This window comes from Amaranthus tricolor, chromosome 8 (assembly GCF_026212465.1).
Source record: "Amaranthus tricolor cultivar Red isolate AtriRed21 chromosome 8, ASM2621246v1, whole genome shotgun sequence".
Classification (NCBI taxonomy): domain Eukaryota; kingdom Viridiplantae; phylum Streptophyta; class Magnoliopsida; order Caryophyllales; family Amaranthaceae; genus Amaranthus; species Amaranthus tricolor.
In genome coordinates this window covers 27,346,675-27,359,828 of record NC_080054.1, presented here as the reverse complement: position 1 = coordinate 27,359,828, position 13,154 = coordinate 27,346,675, and the positions used below count along the sequence as shown (strand labels likewise).

The window sequence follows — 13,154 nt, the reverse complement described above, 5'->3', positions numbered from 1 at the left end:
ATGGTTTAACTTAAGCATTGAAAGGGCTTTTAGGAAATCATCCAAAGACAATGACGTAGTAGTCAATCATAAACCAAAATTAGGGCATGTGGATATCTTCTTATGAGTTATGACAGTGGCATGTTGTCGTAAAGACTATGAATAACCATGAAAGGTAAAAGTATACCGTATAATAAACCTCTCAAATATAGGGCATGTGGTTGTTCTTACTTCTTATATGATTGTTCCATAGTATAATAAAGATCGTAAAAGTACGAATCAAAAAACGCAAATGTAAGTACTCTCCTTGTCCTTGAGAATTTGCGAACATTTTTATTTTGGTTCGTCATTTTACTTTGCAACATTAAAAATTCGTATTTAGGCATCTTCTACCATTTTTTTCACATTTATTTTTATGGTCACAATTTAGTTGTTTTCATTATTTTCTTAATAACTGTGTAATAACGTGATGTAAAAAACATTTAAAAATATCTAATACTTTGTCAAAGAATTATCTAAGAATCAAGTCTAAATACTTTTTTAAGAATATAACTTAGATCCAATTAAAACAAAGAAACATACCCTGAAAATTAAACATGGACAATCCCAACTATAAGGGGTGTTTGCTAAAAAATCACCAAGGTAACCTTTTACCTATATAACAAGTTATTTTGTATTAAAAAAAAGTAAAATTACAAAATTAAATTATAAAAAATAAAAAAATTTTGAAAATTAAAAAGAGAAATCAAGTAATTTTTTTTTTTAACTTTTAGTTTTTAATATATATATTTTTGTAATAATTGACCTGTAACAATCGATCACCATTTGAATAACAATATTCTTAAGTAAGTGACCCTAAAATTGAGATAATTTATAGTTAATAAAAAAATTAAAATTATTATGAAAAAGTCAATAAAAAATTAAATTATCAATAAAAGATAATTTTTCCTTAAAACAACACATGATTCTCAAAACTAGGAGGCTTATCTATGGAGCACAAGCACATTAGACCGATGACCAGAATGACTAATGAGTTCGATTAAAAACAGATCCATTGATGTTCAATTGGTGTACTGAACCCGAGACATAGAAAACCAACTCAGGAATACTCCGCAAACCGCAGCTACATCAATGGCGGATCGACTTCTCCATGCTTTACTCTTCATCTCTTTTTCTCTTCTCCTCTTCATCTCATCTGCAGTCGCATCCTCCGACGCTCCATTTATAGTCGCACACAAGAAAGCAACTTTGAAGCGTCTCAAATCTGGTGCTGAACGTGTTCTTGTCAACATCGACATTTACAACGAAGGATCTGCGTAATCATCTTTATCTTCCACTCCTTCCTCTCCCTTTTGGATCTAGATTTATTTGATTGTGTTTCAGTTTATTGTTCTTCCGTCAATCTTTGCTCTTCCTTGTTTTAAATGTTCATGATTTGATGTATGTTATTGTTTTAAATTTTGGCCTTGGAAGGGGATGCTTTTCACTCATGCTCTTTTTTTTTTTTTTTTTTTTTTTTTTTTGTGTGTGTGTGTGTGTGTGTGTGTATGTGTGTGTGTTAGGTTTTAATAGGAATTTGAATTTGAATATTTTAGAATGAACTATTATCAAACTATGAACTGAAGTTTTCTGTCTGCGATTTGAATTTTTTGGTTGAGTGTAACTGATAATGTGTTTTTACAGCTTCGTTGTGCATTATGTTTAGAAAGGGTGATAGAGGGAGTAGCGTAGGACTAATCCTAGATCTTTTGTTTATAATTTACTGCTTGAATTGTCAAGTTATTACAGTTCTGATATAGATTCTTATGAAGATTGGGGGAATACTAGGGTTGAAGTGAACATACAAACAACAAACACAACAACCAAAACCTCTTCAACAAGAATAACACAGCACACAATTATGAGGAACTTTGTTACCTTTCTTTAACCAACACAAGCTTTTATATTAATGTATTATGTATTCAACAACTACATAAGTAGAACCATGATAAGATTAGCTCACTTTTAGCTCTCAATAGCTCTTTATGTGGATCATTGAATCTCTTCTCTAAAGAATTGAAAACTATTCTGTTAGTTACCACAAAACCCCTTGAAGATTGAATTGTTTCTTTCTCTTGGTGGCTCTTCCTTTTTGCACACTCTCTAGAGTTTATCTTGGAGGTAACACATACCGATGTACTCTCCATTTGGCCCTTTTCAAGCCCCTTGGAACACTAGGTTTTCAACAAAATTCATCTTCAGATTTTGCGCGGACACATGTGCTCTGTCCGAGCAATAAGTTCAGGGAGCAAGGAAGAAGCATCAAACACAAACTAGATTGTGCACCATAGTGTTGGCATGCTTATCAAAGAACAAATCAGTTCACAACTTCTTCCTCATTATTCTGATTTCTTATCTTGGGCACCAAGCCTACTCATCCTTGATTTGACTCTTGATTCAACGATCTCCCCCTAGAGACTGAATTACCTCTTTTCGTAACCAATCACCTTTCATGGTGGTGATGCTCCAACAACATCCCTTGAATGTCACCCTCCTTGGTGACTAGAGTTTCATATTGTTCTCATTGTCGTGCTTGATTTCTTTTTAATTGCAGCACATAATTATTATTGCTCTTTGCAATCTTCTTTGATTGCTTCTCATAAGTAGGCATTGTGGCTTAGACCCAGTAGCAACCAGTGGTGCCAAAGTACTAAATCTCAAGCTTCATAACTTATTGTAAAGGTCAAGCATAACTGCAGATGATTAAGGAACTAATGCTGTTGATTTTGCTTGTGGTTCACCATTATTCTTATAGGGCTTTTTGTAGTTGTCATTATCCTCAATCTTCTGATCTAATACTTGAGCATGTTGAATTCTTCTAGCATTTCACTTGCTTGTGAGGATTATCTGAATTTGATTTTATATTGTTTGTCACTTGTTTTCTTTACTTGATAGTTCTTAACCTCTATTTTGTGCTGTGCAGTAGTGTAATAGCTTATTGCCCATTAGTGTGATTGTCTTTCTTCTAGATTAGATTATCATCAATGACACTTATGTTTTGTATGCTTTTAGGGCGGCATATGATGTAAGCTTGAGTGATGATAGTTGGCCTGCAGATGCTTTTGATGTCACCGATGGAAAAACGTCATCTTCATGGGAAAGGCTTGACGTGTTAGTTGTCTATTAAAACTTCTGAAAATTTGTAAAGTTAATACACTTTATGAACTGTATAGTTAATATGATCGATCCCTTTGATTGGTTTCCAGTGGTGCCCTTGTTTCGCTCTCTTTTGAGTTGGAAGCCAAAGTGAAAGGGAAGTTCCAAGGTGCTCCGGCTGTTGTCAAATATCGTGTTCCAACTAAAGCTGCTCTTCAGGTTTGACTGTTATACTTTGATAATTGAGAAACTCGTCCTTTATTATACTAATTAAAACCTTCTTTCATTAAAACAAGACGGATTTAATTTCAATGTGACTTAGGAGCAAAATGTCTCACCTGGTCTAAATTATCCTTGGCAATTTGCCACATACACGTATGCCACACGTGTCAATATTACTTGTCATAAGATGTTAATGTGGGTTATGTTCAACTGAGTAGCTTTGATATGATACCTATTTATAACCTCCAAAATATCTCTTCCTCTTGAAGATTAAAGATGAGCTGGCTTGTAAATTTTACTCGAGAAGAAGTTGCTGCATTGGAATATTGTGCTTCTTCAACATAACCCTATGAATAAGGGTATATACAGTTTTGTTGGGGAAAATTGTATATATCTAATGCTATAAAAAATTAGTATGGGAAATTCCAAGTGGTAACCCTGAGGTTTTGGGTTTTCCACGTGGTAACCAAAGCTTTTAAAAAATACACGCGGTAATCCTAAGGTTTACCAACTTCTTCCACCGTGACTTTTTGCGCAGATTACGTTAGCAAACGTTAATTTTGAAGCTTAAAGGTTGTTGTACGCCTATTTATGCGACTCACATTTCAAATTCTATCAGTTTCAACCTTTTCCCCTAAAAAATAAATCCTAACTCTACTATATTTCATCCAAATCACATTTTTTTCCCGAAATTAGGGTTATGTGATTTGGATAAAAGATGGTAGAGTTAGAGTTTATGTTTTGGTTGAAAAGGTTGAAACTGATAGAATTTGAAATGGTGAGTCGCATAAATAGGCGTACAACAGCCTTTAAGCTTCGAAATTAACGTTTGCTAACGTTTTCTGTGCAAAAAGATCTCGGTGGAAGAAGCTGGTAAATTTCAGGGTTAGGTTACCATGTGGATTTTTAAAAGTTTTGGTTACGACGTGGAAAACCCAAAACCTTAGGGTTACCACGTGGAATTTCCCAATTAGTGTATAGACTATAGTCAAACTTTCAAATGATTTTCCCTTTTGGGGAATTTTAAATCGGGTGCACCATGTTCACACTACAACTACCCGCATTCGGAGCTTAGACTCCTCTTTTCTATTCACCTGGACAAATCAAATTGTGCACTTAGAAAAAGGAATAACTATATTTGTCCCGTCCTTCATGGTTGGACAGAATGCATGTGAGTGAACACTTTGTCTTGTATTGGGGAGACATTTGATGGTTTAGAAGACAACTAATCACTCACAATCACAATGTTCAATTCATCCATAATAGGTTTAGTAGCAAAACAAAGACACTAGAAAGAGCACTAGTTTGTTAGCTCATAGCTGATACAGTGTTTGATTGTTCAAGAATTAAGTGCACTACTTTGATTGTACTGTGTAGGAAGCATTTTCCACACCATTATTTCCTTTGGATATCCTTGAGGACAGGCCTCCGGACGCTAAGTTTGATTGGGTGAGTGTCTTTACACACATTCATTCGATTCCCTAAAATGATTATTTATTTTGTTACTGATGATTGTTTATTTCCATTGTGTTGATGAAAAATGATCGGCTTCTTCATCTTTCAGGTTAAGGTAAGGAGTTCATTACCAGTTACCACGGTTTTTGTATTATTGTTTATTTAAGTGAAACTCATACATTTTTTTACTGTTATTTGCAGAAATTACTGGCTACATATGGTTCTTTAGTCTCAGTTATTTCCATAGTTGCTCTTTTTGTGTACCTTGTTGCGAGTCCTTCAAGTGTTGCCAAAGCAAACAAGAAAAAGCGTTAGTTTCTGCTCAACAGACAACAGAACGGCTTCTTTTGCAGCTTGCCTTTTGCAGTTTCACGAGTTCATAGTTAAAAAGTCTGCTAATGAGAATCAAGGACTGAAGACACTTGTAATTGATACTTGAAAGGTAGGCAGATAGTGTTGTAGACTTGTAGTTTGGTTCATTTGCTCTTTTATAGTGCTATACTTTTCACGGCAGAAATGGTGTTGAAGACGAGTTTGAGTTATTTATTAATGTGAAGTACGTTTTTGTTATTGACAGTAACCTTTTGTAGTCCTTCTCTTTATGCTCCTTTCTTAATGCATAAAGGTTCTCTCATTGTTACCAATCACGATTTTCACGCATATGGGACGTATTTTCCAATACTATTCGGCCAATTTCTTCAAAATTTAGTTTCCCTTATTTTGCTTGAACATCTGTAACCAGAAAATAAAGAACAAGAGTGGAGAAATACTTATACTTGTATATGGCAGGCCTTAAAGTTTTATGACATTGTGGATAATGTGTACTGGTGTTAGGCCAGGCTTAGTTTTCAAAAGATGATGAATGTTTTTGGCTGTAAAATGTTGCCTGATTCAGGGCATGTCTGAATTGATGAAGCTATAACATTATGGCTCAAAAGCGTATAAACATGCTAATTAGCCTTTCGTTTTATAACATTAGTGCAGAAATAAAAGATTGAAGAAAATTCATTTAAAATGTTGCCTAAAACACATTTGACACAATAGCAATGTCGAAGTCTCAATCCAATCTTATGCATTGAAAGTTGGTAATCAAAATCTAGTTCGTCAAATAAACATGTTACATGGCTTTTTTTGTCTTTTATAGGTTAGACCGGAGTTAGGTAAAAATCGAACTTAAGATCTTGCTTTGAAGAAGTGGTATTTGTTTCAACTACGACTAGATCTGACTCTCAGCTAGCATAACTAATAACTAAATATGTTGAAACATGTATTATATTGAATATACATCTGTTAATTTTTAATTTAGTGGAGCAAAGGGCGTGAATATCCCTAAACTCAAATCTTAATCTTCAGACTATGAACATTAAATTTTCACTAATTTTTATTTATTTTTTTATTATTTTAAGTCAAATAAAACTCAACTCTAATTTTACAATTTATCTTCAAATTCATTTTAAAAACTATTCATGACTATAATTAAACATGGTACACATCATTAATTAGTCTTTTATCAATACTATCCTTGAGACAAAACTAGGGATATTCCTACCCAAATACTTCATTAAATATTTGAATCAAGTCAAATGAGTAGAATTTTTGTTCTGCAAAGGGTGATTTTTTTATATTATTCACCTGTTAATATCAAATTTTTTTTATAAGGAAAAATTATCCATGATAATCCTATCTATTATTCATTTGCTGTGAATAATCTCTACTATTGATTATTTTTAAATAATTCAACCATTGTATATTATTTGCTGACAACACCCTTTTTCACATCTTAATCGATTATTATAACTACCTACCATCAAAGAGAGGTAGGGTTAGACCGACGAAGAAGCATAAGGGAGAAGAAGAAGTGAATGTAACGGGTAGTAAGTACATACAGTAGTCAGTTAAAATGTGAAAATGGGTCCAAATAATATACAAAGGTGGTCAAATGGGACTATATGTGTAAAAGAAAAGTGTAGAATTTTTAAATTTTTATAGGTGTAAAATGGAATTAGTAAGTGTAAAAGTGTAAAAAATTAAGTTTAATAAGAATAAATTGGTAAAGTTAACATACTCAAAATAAAAATGCAATAAAAAAATAAAACACTTAGGATAAATAACTGAAAATATAAAATTACACAATTTCACAATCCGATCATATAAATTTGGTTATGCCTATATCGTCGATTCCAAGTAGAATAGCAATCGATAGGTCATAACCGTCCCATCTCTAATTTTTTTCTCCAACACCAAACCTTCAGACTTCAACCTAACCCAACCCCCAGAAGGCCAAAACTGTACTATATGAGTTTAGGCGTATATAAATCGGATTGAATTCACAAAAATCAAGAACAAAAGAAGAGACAGATATATAGAAAGAGAATAATACATCAAACTATCATGAGCTATCAGCCAGTTCCCCCAAATTCCTACCCACCTCCAGGTAATCTCAATTGTCGATTAATTTTTCTAATTTTCTTCTGTGTTTTTGGTTTAATTCTGTTTAATTGAGTTTAATATTGTCGTTGATGATGATGAATTAGGGTATGGTACACAATATCCAGCGCCTACAGCACCACCACCACCAGGGTATGATGGATACCCTCCACCTCAAGGGTATAGTGGATATCCTCCACCACAAGGGTATGGCGGATATGGTCAGCAGCAGCACCGACCTGATGGGTATCAGGGATACTTCAATGATGGGTACCCTCCACCTCCACCTCCACCTCCCCCTCCCCCTCAGCCTTACCCACCTACCCAGGTTTATCACTCTGGACACTACCATCATCAAGAGGATGGTTGTTTCTCTTTTTTGAAAGGATGGTATGATTTCAATTTCTCCGATGTTTGTTTAATTTAAAGTTTTCATGTATGACTTAGACTTTCATGTGGTGCATTTCATTAGATTTGCAAATTGGGTATATTGAGATTTGTTGCAATGATTGAATTTATTCTTGGGTGTTAAGTGAGATTTGAGTTGTTAGTGACTTAGAGTGATAAGTATGTGGATATGATTCAACAATATAATGTCAAAGCCTAATTATAAAAGATTATAGTGGACTACATGAACCATAATCAATCCTAATAGTCGTCCTCATGATTTCTCCTTCTCTATTCATTCTGATTATCTATCATCTCAACTCGTTGAACTCGTTGATTTAGGTTCCTCATATCATTCTCCACCCACTTTGGTCTTTCTCTCCCTCTTTTTAAATTCGTTTAATTTCTGATGGGTATGGTCTCTTATTCCTTTTCTCAAGGTATGTTGTATTTATTTATGCATTGATCATGTGGACTTTGAATTTGTTTCATTCTCAATATTTCTCAAGAATTGAGGCTTTATGTCAGTGTGGGTTGATTCAGTTATTTGCAAGGGAAAGATGGTGTCTTTCTTAGGTTCTATAACTAGATAATAAAGCCATTAGTAGAATAGTATTGGCAGTAAAGAATGGAAGAGGAAACTCGAAGAAGAGGTGACTAGGCGAGGTTAAGGGAATTCAATTGAACTTTAATGACTACAATTTCTATCTAATGTGGAACCTATGTTAGTTAGACTTGGGTACTGATGTTGGATACGGGTAAGTGTCCAAGTGTCGAATACGTTTAAATATTCAATTCTACACCTAAAATGAAATGTATAAATGCCATACCAATGTCCGAAGATCAAGGATTGGACACAGATACGTGAAGCAAAATGAATAATCCGAGACATAGTGTGGAACCCTTCAACTTTGAACTCAGGCCAAGAAACTTTTTCAAGTGTCATTTTCTTGGTGACTCTTAGGTAGCTAAACAAATGTAACATCCTCCTTGGTCATTTCTTCTATCTTGCCCTTTCCTCATCAGATATATTCCCTTTACACTATCCGTCTAGCTGGTGCAGTGTGGTGTAACTTTTTGTAAATTCTTATATGCTCAACCCATCAAACCCTTTTGCTTAATCACTCTCGATTTTTTGTCAGTAGAATCTATGAGTAAACACACTTTTTTGGGTGTGATTACTTATTACTTCATCTAACACTTTTTTAGTAGAACCTTACCCAAAGAGGCTTTCTCATGGTTGCTGCCAAATTTTCCAAGACTTCATTTAGATCTTACTTTTTTTTCTCACATAATGTTGCCAAACTGTGTAAAATTTTTAGTTGGTTTCATTACTGGAGAATAACTTCCGTCTTTTCTCGTAACATTGAAAAGAAGATTAAATCCACTATCAATGAGAAGAAAATACTCGAGGAATTGTTGTATTAAGCTGCAGCTGAAGTAGGTTTGGAGTAGCTGTGTTTTTTATGCTAGAACCCATAGTATATGTTGTAGCATCTGAGTGATGGCTATCAGTGTCAACTGCCATTTTTTTTGTAGAAGATGAAAAGGAAGAAATGCAAACTGAGATAGAAAATGGAAGACAAGGTTTGTATAAATTGCAGTAAAAGGTAGGATACTTGCAAAATTTGGAGAGGTTTGTATTCTCTTTCTATATTCTTTCTCTTCTTCAATTTGGCTATATTTCTTCTCATCAAAGTGGTCCTCTCATAATGCCCTTTCCTTTACTAAGTTATTTCTGTGTTTGTGCTTCTAATTTTAAGCAAAAGTATTCTGTAATTGAGATCTGTAGTTCAAAAACACAGTTTTACATGGTTTCACGGCTGCATCGGCCTATATTTTTGTTGTGATAAGGTCAAAGACATTTACAATATGTTCACGATACGGTGATTGTGCCTTATTTTTGCATTATGTTTAGAACCAGATAGTCATGAATTGATCGACTTCTCCTGATAAACCTTCTCAATATGTATTTTTCCCTTTGCTGCATTTTTTTCTTAAAATTTTGAAATGTCATAAAAAGGTCATATGGTGCAATCAACAGTCTGCCTGCCACCCTTTCTCGTTGTCATAAGAGGCTAATATAACATAGCATTATTACCAATCCCCCTTTCTCAATTGATTGCCATTGGACTGCATCTTATACTTTTGGGTCTCAGTTCTCATCTGTACATCGATAGGTATGAAGTTGTAGCGGAACTTCCTGGTAGTATTTATGATCAATTTAGGAAAATGCGTGCTTCTTAACTATCAAGATATGAAGGTTGATCTCATGACTATGGTGTATGACTGTGATAGATTATTTAAAATTATCCGAACTCATTGAGTCTTGTCTAAACTTTTTGGTTTTTATCCGAACTTATCATAAGACATTGGCCTTTATTATCTTGTCAAAACTTATCAACCCTCAAATATGTCAGAAGCTTTACATAATTGGCCCTTATGCGACCTTATTGATCTTATCTAAACTTCTTTTTTCTTGAAATAAGCCATATAGAATAGGGTCTATGGGATGCTCGTTCAAATTCGTTTGTTAAAGACTTCTCTCTCCACATAAGTGGTTCAATCTTACATGATAATCATTCACTTATAGAGCCTCCGGCCTAAGTAACCTACTCTAAGATTTATGCTCTGAGAAGCACCTTCTCTGGCGGATGATAATCATATATATATATATATATATATATTTAATTCTTTCGTTAATTTTTGTTGAGTGATGTGACAGATCAGTTCTGTCGTCTGTCCAGATTGCTATGAAATTGAGTTATTAAGAAATAGAGATTAAAGAAAGAAAGAAAATATTAATCCACACACTAAGGTAACACAGTTTCGAGCACTGTTAAGCTCCTGCCCAATACTTCCTTTTATTTCTTTCTTGACAAAAACATAATATGTACAATGATAGTCTTATATAGGAGTCAAACACAAGACCCACTAAGACACCTAAGCACTTAATATCTAATGATTAATGATTACAAGACAGCTGTCCCCTTTTTCTAATTTCTTCTTTGGTAAGCCGGTTGAGCATGTGTGACATGTGACTCAGGGCTAGGCAGCGTGTTGACAGTTTAAGGGCAGGCAAGTTCTTCAAGTGTTGAGTTGCAAATTTTGAAGTTGTATTTAAAGTGTGATTTTGAAGGGATTTTGTTAAGAGTTGAAACTAGTTAAAGGTCTGTCGAATACTCATTTGTTATGGTCTGGTCCGGTCTCATTATTTTTTAAAGCTTCGGTTTCCCCGGTCTGTTTCTTTAAGTAAATTATATGATATTTAAATTGTATTTGAAGTGTATTTAAAGTTGTATTTAAAGTGTGATAATCATTATATTTTAATTTCCACACGGGTCTCTAGTGGAGCAAAAATGAAGTAAAGCGTATTGAAAGATGAACAATTGGTGTGAAAGAGTTTGGTTTTGAATTCTATTTGAACGATGAGGGCATCAGCACTTAGGAACGATCTTTGCCACAACTAAATATAACTATGTTAAGCATTCTTCAGTACATAGAAAAAAAAAATCCTGTTGCATTGCTGTTGTAGTTCTTGGATTTCACGATACGGGTTTTCCTCATCATATGCTCAACTTTATTGCAGTTTGGCTGCCCTCTGTTGCTGCTGTGTACTCGAAGAATGCTGCTTCTGAGTCGCCTTGTTCTTTTGGGTTCTCGTTGATATGCAACGATGGCTCTCTGAATGTCATGTTCGATTACGAGCAACTTTGCCCGTGAATCTTGATATCTGCTATCTTAAATTTGTGAAGAGAGCATATTAGTACAGGGATCTCAGATCTGTATATGTTGTGCCGTGTGAGGTGTACCGAAAATTTGTAAGTAATCCTAGAATCTATGAAAATTCTTGCATTTTCAAACATTTCAATGTGCCCATTGTATAAATCTACCCAAGACCATGTTTAAGTGCAAATCAGCTCACTTTTTAGGATTAAGTTTCATCAAAAAATACTGTCTTAAGAGAGTAATATTTATCCTAATTACTTACTAGTACTGTGTATTTTACATCATTAGAGTTACTATACGTCGTATATACGGAGTATATACAAGTACTTGTATGTGATACACGAACATGGTGAATTTGACGCATCTTTCTTTCGGGGTGGTGTGACCGTGCAACTCTAGGAATCTTCTTCTGATCGACTATTCGAATTCGGAATCATGTTCCGGTTTTGGTACCTGTTCCTATTCCATGATCTTTAGCCGAAGGGCCTCGGTGGTATTCAAAGCATCGTTAGGTGCTTGAGACTCGGACTTGTAGAGTCGGTCACTACTCATAAAAGATACTCCATCTGTTCATATGAAATCACATTTATTTTCATCAAATTTGTCGGATACTACCCAAAGGAAAAGCATTCACGTGGCTTAATTTTGTTTTTCGAAAAGTACTATGCATAAATTTAATTAAACTCCCAATTTATTACCCCTAAAGTCTAAACTCGTTTTCATTGAAGTAAAAACCCTAATTGCAGATTTCTTCCTAAATTAACAAAATTCTTCATCTAAACTCTTATATGTCATATATCCATGAATAGATCTGAAAAAATTGGCAAAAGGTATTGACGAAGAAAAACAGAATCTTCATCTAATCACAAATAAATTTCAAAAGCAACTATTTTTAGATGATTATTACACTACTTGAAAAAACAATTACTCTATCAAGTATAGTTTTGTTTTTGCCTATATTTTTATCATCTATAGATATTTCACTGTTTGGATCATCATAGGAAAACCTGCGAAACTACTAAGAAGTTATGTTAATTGAACAAGAAATCGGCAATTAGGGTAACGAATTGGAGTTTTAATTTATTTAGATTAAGATGTTTAGAGTAATTCCTGAAAGACAAAATTAAATCACGTGCCTCTATTAACAAGAGTTGAAGTGTTAAATGACTTGTCAGTGGGTAGTATTCGATAAAGGAACTATCTTTTAGGTAGTAGTTTTTGAAAAATAATTATCGTTTTAAAAGGTAGGGAGAATATAAGGAGAAAAGTAGTGTAAGAGATTGATATCAGATTCATAAATCAGTGTATTTGCATACACTTACAATAAAAGAGTGTTGCTTTTATACTAAATATTACAACATTGAGATAGAATTGATGTTCTCAATGCATTCAACACTGTTTTTGTCTGCTTCTAACATGTCGTAAGTAGTTTCCGACAAAAAACTTACTTTTACCTAGTAGTTTTTAACAATTGTTTCCATTTTTACTGGAGATTCTGCGTCGTAGAAACTTCTGGAACTTGTTTTAGGTGGTGTGCTTGTTCTAGAGCACCTAAACTTGTGCATCTGTTCGCGACGCAACCCTTTGTTTTGTTAAGACGTGAGTGTTCATATTTAACCGTAACTTTGTGCAGTTGATGGGCACAAAAGAAAGAGAGAATTACATTTGGTTTCTATATAAACAGAGACGTGTAATGGGCATTATAACTACATTATAGATATTAAAACACGATCTCCATATTCTATATTAGCCTGCCTGTCCTTATGACTAATCTTATGAAACCCAAACTTCATTTTACCTAGCCCTGTTAATCACTCGCT

The 13,154-nt window shown here is 34.1% G+C and overlaps 2 protein-coding genes across 3 annotated transcripts; both read left to right on the top strand.

Annotated features, from left to right (window-relative positions):
* Window positions 1-962: 962 nt before the first annotated feature.
* LOC130821262 (uncharacterized) lies at window positions 963-5,425 on the top strand. Of its 2 annotated transcripts, none has more exons than XM_057686949.1 (5): window positions 963-1,295; window positions 3,031-3,129; window positions 3,225-3,333; window positions 4,714-4,791; window positions 4,993-5,425. In XM_057686949.1, exons 1-5 carry the CDS (start codon window positions 1,111-1,113, stop codon window positions 5,104-5,106), a joined length of 585 nt encoding a protein of 194 aa, XP_057542932.1. In that variant the 5' UTR covers window positions 963-1,110; the 3' UTR covers window positions 5,107-5,425. The 2 variants fall into 2 exon arrangements, 1 of the variants encoding a protein (XP_057542932.1); XR_009045318.1 differs by having other exon boundaries at window positions 967-1,295; window positions 4,714-4,906.
* Window positions 5,426-6,988: 1,563 nt separating this feature from the next.
* On the top strand, window positions 6,989-12,213 carry LOC130821263 (cysteine-rich and transmembrane domain-containing protein WIH2-like). Its single transcript, XM_057686950.1, has 3 exons — window positions 6,989-7,225; window positions 7,326-7,608; window positions 11,195-12,213. Exons 1-3 carry the CDS (start codon window positions 7,183-7,185, stop codon window positions 11,241-11,243), a joined length of 375 nt encoding a protein of 124 aa, XP_057542933.1. The 5' UTR covers window positions 6,989-7,182; the 3' UTR covers window positions 11,244-12,213.
* Window positions 12,214-13,154: the final 941 nt, after the last annotated feature.

Coding starts and splice junctions, on each gene's coding strand:
- LOC130821262 (XM_057686949.1), top strand. CDS start 1,111: ATGGCGGATCGACTTCTCCATGCTTTACTCTTCATCTCTTTTTCTCTT. Junction 1,296..3,030: donor ATTTACAACGAAGGATCTGC/GTAATCATCTTT, acceptor GTATGCTTTTAG/GGCGGCATATGATGTAAGCT. Junction 3,130..3,224: donor TCATGGGAAAGGCTTGACGT/GTTAGTTGTCTA, acceptor ATTGGTTTCCAG/TGGTGCCCTTGTTTCGCTCT.
- LOC130821263 (XM_057686950.1), top strand. CDS start 7,183: ATGAGCTATCAGCCAGTTCCCCCAAATTCCTACCCACCTCCAG. Junction 7,226..7,325: donor AAATTCCTACCCACCTCCAG/GTAATCTCAATT, acceptor ATGATGAATTAG/GGTATGGTACACAATATCCA. Junction 7,609..11,194: donor TTCTCTTTTTTGAAAGGATG/GTATGATTTCAA, acceptor ACTTTATTGCAG/TTTGGCTGCCCTCTGTTGCT.